This window comes from Theobroma umbraticum, unplaced genomic scaffold, assembly GCF_002168275.2.
Source record: "Theobroma umbraticum cultivar Fairchild unplaced genomic scaffold, ASM216827v3 scaffold_86.0, whole genome shotgun sequence".
Taxonomy (NCBI): Eukaryota; Viridiplantae; Streptophyta; class Magnoliopsida; order Malvales; family Malvaceae; genus Theobroma; species Theobroma umbraticum.
In genome coordinates this window covers 45,758-52,137 of record NW_018397263.1, presented here as the reverse complement: position 1 = coordinate 52,137, position 6,380 = coordinate 45,758, and the positions used below count along the sequence as shown (strand labels likewise).

At 37.4% G+C, this 6,380-nt stretch overlaps 2 protein-coding genes across 3 annotated transcripts; both read left to right on the top strand.

Moving 5' to 3' along the window:
- Window positions 1–4: 4 nt before the first annotated feature.
- LOC110420630 (GPI-anchored adhesin-like protein) lies at window positions 5–2,296 on the top strand (the record flags this gene model as incomplete). Its single annotated transcript, XM_021434014.1, has 1 exon — window positions 5–2,296. A coding segment is annotated over one exon (1,683 nt), but the record flags the coding sequence as incomplete, so codon positions are not given.
- A 1,134-nt stretch (window positions 2,297–3,430) lies between these two features.
- On the top strand, window positions 3,431–4,743 carry LOC110420629 (uncharacterized). 2 transcript variants are annotated; one of them, XM_021434013.2, is made up of 2 exons: window positions 3,431–3,878; window positions 4,607–4,743. In XM_021434013.2, exon 1 carries the CDS (start codon window positions 3,544–3,546, stop codon window positions 3,874–3,876), a length of 333 nt encoding a protein of 110 aa, XP_021289688.1. In that variant the 5' UTR covers window positions 3,431–3,543; the 3' UTR covers window positions 3,877–3,878; window positions 4,607–4,743. The 2 variants fall into 2 exon arrangements, with proteins under 2 accessions (XP_021289688.1, XP_089640322.1); XM_089784196.1 differs by lacking the exon at window positions 4,607–4,743 and adding an exon at window positions 4,214–4,599.
- The last annotated feature ends 1,637 nt before the right edge of the window (window positions 4,744–6,380 follow it).

Here is a 6,380-nt window from a genome sequence, read left to right as displayed (position 1 = left end):
CTCCAAAACCCCCAAATCTGCCCCCATTTCACGCCCCACTCACTCCAAACCATTCCCTTTTATCAACGAAAGCTCTTCTTCCAAACTAGGCAGAGTTAAGAAATCCCAATCTTCCAAGAAGCCCACTTCAGAAACTCCTCCTTTTTTGGATTCCAATAATGCCGCTCCTGAAACCGAGTCGCTTTCTGTGTCTCAAGACTTGTTAAAGCTGCCTGAGGAGGAGCTCCTATTCACTCCCGTGGCTGTGAGTAAGTTCACAATTCGTTCCGCTTTCGATTGTGTAGCTGCTGTTGTTGATAATCATAAGAATAGGCTTATCGATGATGACAAATCAAAGGCTAGCTCTAGTAACTCTAAAACCCCACCAATTCAGGCTTCATTTTCTCCGGAGATCCAATCCACCGCCACCACAGCAAATACTCCTGCTTGCTATGGTGCTGGTCATCTCATTTCTGGGGTTACTGACCGGAGGAAATGCAGGGCCAGAGGGGTACTTGCTGTAGCTCTACCGGCTGCTAATGATATGTCGAGCGGTAATTCTAACAGTGCTGACCGCGAAAAAGATTATCCTACAGGACTTGTTAACAGATCCAGTGTTTCCAAGCTCTCTTCACCTGCTGAGGCTTCAATGCACTGGCTTTTGTCTCCATGTCATGGGGACGACCTCGATGACAAGGAAAATTCTGCTCCTTTGCACGGCTTGCTCGAACCTAAAACGCTTCCGTATCCTTCCTCACCTTTATCTGATCTTGGCTTATCTTTGGATTTGTGTAACTTCAGCAATAACACAAGTGATACTCCTAATAGCAGCTGTAATAAGAGCCAAAGGAGCACAAATAATATGCTTATTTCCACTCAACTTCCTCAGTTTCAAGTATGTTTAGATTCTTTAAGTGACTATGCTCTTGTTTCGTCCTCTCCAAATGCCACGCCTTATTCCAGAGCTGTTCCCTTGAAAGAAGAGGCAAAGCACTGCTATAAGATTGAAGGAGGATGCTCTCCATTCTCTACGGATACTTTCGGGAGTGAAAATGTTATGCAAACCCCAACCTCTGATTCGAGCTTGGAAAGGCATGCTGGGCTGTCATGTTCAAGTGCAAAGGACCACAAGAGATATCACTTTCATTCTGATCAGCTACTTTCGGTGGCTGGAGATCTTGGGACGGAAAGCTTGTCTCCCAAGAGCTATGTATCAATATGGGATACAACCAGTTCTAGTTTTCAGTTCGATCGTTTGACTGCACCTTCCAATTCTATGGAGCTTCCTCCGTTTCAGAAAATTCTGGGTGATCAATCTTTGTGGACTTCTAATTCTACATTCGAGAATGTGTCACAATCACTGATGAGAATATCCTGGAGAGAAGGATTAGTAAGTCGAATTTTTGAGATGGATGAGGTTGATAGTTGCAGATGCCTATCAGATGAAGAGGAAGAATTAAATGTGAATAGCTGTGACCCACTTAAACCCTGCCAAAGTCTTGAGATCAATGTTGATGTAGGGAATGTTCCAACTTTAAAGAATGCTTTTGGGTCTACTGAATTTGTACATGGTGAAAGCAAAGAAAAGCTTCAGTCTCCAGTACAAGGTTCATGTGCAGAGTCGATTAGCACTGATGGAGGTGGTTTGGCTCGTTCAGAGGATTCGGATTGGAATCTTTGCTACAAGAACAATTTGTTTGAAGTATAGTTCATGATCCTTAATTCCACTTGTGTCTGTCAAACCTTTGGCTGTATTGAATGAGTATCAGTTGCTCTTTGATATTCTTAACTTATGGAATTGTAGTCTTCACCATAAGCTATGGAACTCGTTTCAGACAAGCATTTTCATCTCTATACACTTGAATGAATGCTAAGTACTTGATACATAATCTTTAGTAGTTGCTTATTTATGGAGAATTAATGTGACAGTGACAGATACTGAGTGTGTAAGTCTCCTGGTCTTCATTTGAGTGACCTGGAACTGGTAATGGAACCTACAGCCTGCTCTTATGAAAAACTCATGATTTGATGAAAATATGAAAGATGCAAAACCTTACACCGCACCATGCCAGGCCCAAAACGATTGGCTAAAAAGAAAAACAATGGACTGCATAGCCTGATAGATAGGTGGCAGCTGGAGGCTGAAGGCTGAAGCCGGCGACCGTCATCCATGCATGTCACATTTCACCGTGTACAGGTCAACCAGATTGTGACTCTTCACCTAAACTTTGCTTAATATTATATCATCTCTACTTACTTTAATTTAATATCTTAATTATTTGAATTTGGATAGGCCTTAATTCCACCATCTTCTTTACAAGCGTATAATGTTTGCCGCCATTGTTGACATACTCCAAATAGAATCCAACATTGCAGTTTTCTTTTTTTTTTTTATATGATAATAATTATTAGACAATCGCAACACAGACATTTCTTCATCTTGATTTAGTTTTCATCTGTGAAGACTTCATGCCAATGTTTTTTTATGGTTTTTCTCTTTATAGCAAGCTTTTCCTTTGCTTATTACACTACGTAACTCCCCATTTAGGATTACTACTAAATAAGATTGCCCCATATACCTTAAATTACTTAAGGTTAGTTAAGCGTTAGTGTTTTATGAATCAATCAATCTGCTTAATAATACGTCAAAAAAATTTAAGTTTGAATCACTATATCGTAAAATTAACAAGAAAGTAATTATAAATTTTGAAATCCTTGCTTATAATAATATAAAAAAAAAAACTAAAATCGAGTATGTAATTAGAACAACAGAGAATTAATTAAAAAAAATGACTACCATGTTTTGCTATGGACAAAAGAGAATTACACTAATAAATCAAATTAATTAAAGTCTAGCTAAAGTTTAAATTAACCAAATCAGCATCAATCAATGCCATTAAGGTAGGACCATATATAAGAAGTTCAACTTAGAGAGTAATTGTAGTAATAAAATTTTAAATGTGTCAATTAATTCATGAAAAAGATTTATATTAAAAAAAATCAACATGTTTTTATCATGAAAGGAAATTGGGGGTAGATATACCTAATTAAGCTCAAACGAGTCAATTAATGATATATATGTTATATATATATATATTCAGTATTTAAAATAGAAGAATTCCTAACAAGCAACTTGCTGTATTTTATATTGTGCAAGTTTATAATTATAAGCTTCTATGTATTGCTTGGTCAATGGCAGCATATCTCTTAAGAAAGATTATCACTTTAATTTTATATTGATAATTATTCTTCACATTTAGTTTAAGGATAGGGTTTTGCTGAAACTAGAAAATAATTGTACAGTTTGTATAGAGAGAGGTTGGAAACTTCTGCATCCAATTCAGGCAACTTCCTGGGATACGTCTATGCTTGAAAATCAAAATGACGTGTTAGACTTGCCACGTCTTTCCTACAAGGAAAAATTGCTGTCTTACATAATACTCCACCAACCCCAATACCCCAAAAGTCTACCATTTCCAAGTTCCAGCCTCCTCTTAATTTCTTCATCAACAGCATTTCGTATTACTGCTTTGGTTTGGGACGCCAAGTCAAGAAACCACAGCTATGGAGGGTCTCATCCCTCTGGTTTACAGAACACTCAAGAAGAATAAAACTCGCCGCCAATATCAGTGTCTCTCATCTGGTGCAGCCCAAACTTACAACATTGCAGATGTTGATGGTCAGAGTCCTGTGTATATGAAATCTTCGACAGCTGAAAAGAATTGTGGTCTCAAGACACAGAGAAATGGTCACCGCCGTCACGTGTCTATGGGAGATTTCTCCATGGGGTACTCATCGGTGGATGGCATGAAAACTGGTGCTTCTCCAACTCCTCCTGCGCCGAAACTTAAGAGATTTAGGAGCCATAGAATGTTTTCATGTGTAACTGGCGCCTAAGGGTACAGTGCCAATGCATTTGTTTAAATTGCCTAGTAAATGTTAACAATACTTTGCTTTAATTATATTATAGCTTCCCATGAAAAGGTAACAATACCAGCTGCAAGCACTATTAAGAGAATTAGTATAGTGTCTGCAATCGTTTTGTTAAAACTACTGCAGGGTGCTGTCTGTCTCCAAGTTTGAGGTCAACCTGCCATCTGTTGTGAGCTGAAATTCAGCAAAAGAGGAAGATTTCTAGGATGTTCATAATTAATCTGTTTCATTTTCAGTCTTAATTTGCATTCAACCATGCTTGTTTCCTATTCTGATTCTTTTCGTTTTTGTTCATTTCAAGGACAAGGGGAGAGGAGGGCCTGCATGCTCTGGTTGTTACAGTTTTTGTCATTTGATATGATCATTTTAAATAAGGCTAGTCCTTGCAACAGGCAGTATATGTGGTTTGGGCTATTAGAATTTAGAGCCAAGTTCAAACAAGCATGTTCATGCATCTGCATATAAAAACGTTCTGACTCTAAGCGGTTGGGCTGCCTAAATTATAACGGCCGGCATCTATACCTGCAACAGTACAGATAGCTGTAATCCCACCATGCTCAGCCTCACAGAGGAGCCAAATGAAAAACCAACTTTGCAACTTATCTTTTTAACTGTATTTTTTGAATCATTCGCAGGGGTGTATCACTTCCTTGAGTTGTTAATAATTTTAAAAGGAAATTTTGATTCTGTGCAGGATTAATTATGGTATATTATATATACAGTATGCCTCATTTACTGTCTGCGTGGAATATAAACATCCCGTGCTTCAACTTGCGCTCGGACAGCAAGGGGGCAAATTCAGATTTCCAAGTTTCAATCTCAATTCAGACAAACTCGACAACACGAGTTAAAAAAAGTCATAGTCGTGGTTAAACAAATCAAGCAAATGGCCCCCCTCCGTCAAATACCGAATGCATTATTCTTCAAAGATATCAATTTCTTTGTTGGAGTCATCATGGAATTGGTCCAATTCCGACCCCAAAATCATCAACTTAAACCAATAGAGGCTTTTTCCATACTTAAGCCTTATATTGTAGTGTATAATTAATTATAAACCAAGAAAAAGCTAGGCACACAAAACAAGTGAATCTCAGATATTAATTGGAGCCCCAAAGGCAACTTGTAATGTTTTCTTTCATTCACCAATATTATTCATCCTCCAATCTAGTTGTTTCTGACAGATTATTACAACATTGTCAGCATTTTGAGTATCATTCTTTTGAACCTTAATTTCTTTTTGTTAGGTACTCATATGTCTTCCATGTTTGTGTTATACTTGTTCTTCTTGGCACTTTTCATTTTCTGAAATTTTCTCCTTCTGAGATCTCACATGAATGAACCCTTTGCTTCTCAATTTAAATCTCTGCAAATTGACCATTTCTGTAATATCACTGTAAAAAGAGACAGCCAAATTAAACAAGAGTAGTTAAAATTTCTTTAATAAGCCAAGTTGAAGCAAATTTTCCTCTTATTGTCTTTAAGCTGACCTGAGATTCGTTACAAATTTTCCTCTTAGCCGTTCTGGTTTGGATGGAACCTAAGATTGTCACGAAAGGTCCTTTGGCTTGTCATGGAAGAAAGAGGATGACCCCTGTCAAGTATAGACTCAGAGCAGTTCCGTTCTCATTTCAACTTATTTTTCAATCATTCCTGTTGTGGTTGTTCCATTCTCATTTCAGCATACAAATTCACTTGGTTTCGGGTTCCAAAAACTTGTGGAAAAAATTTCCAATCCATGCATTAATTTGTAGCTGCAAGCAGCACCCTTTAACCCCCTTGACTGATCTCACAGATTAAATGAAAAAAATAATGTCCCAGAAATCAAATTCTGGGGTTCATGTTTGAGATGCAATAAGCGTGGATGATTCCTTCCTGCCATGCACCATGCAAACTTTGTGCTGTGAAATAATATAGCAAGATAAACCTCTTAAACAGCTACTCTATTTATGATAATGATACCTTCAATTATATGATGAAGTGGGCATTGTAGCTGTTCACTGCAATATCTCCTTACAAATACTCAAAATAAAGTTATTTTTAAGGATCAAATTAAGATTGTCCAGTAACCATGGATAACATTGACATATCATCACTGATCAATTTCATTAATTTCTTCGTCTAAACTAATACTAGTACTCTATATAAATTCTGACACAAACTAGCAGCATAATATTCAAGTTTGACTGTAGATTACAAATTAGATACGTACCTTAAGTTGCGCTTACCAATTGTTTAGCATAGCACCGAGCAAAAAGAGAAGAATGCAAACGATGAAGGTGTTTGTTGATGGTCATCTAAGCATCATTCTGCACACGAACTTGGTACTGGCAACTGGTACAAGGTCAAGAAGAGGAGAAAAAATGACTAGATGACCATCAACAAACATATTCAATAATGCATAATTTCATCAAGAAAAACAAAAACATATATATTCACTACTGCATTTCAAGGGAATTAAAATTAGCAAT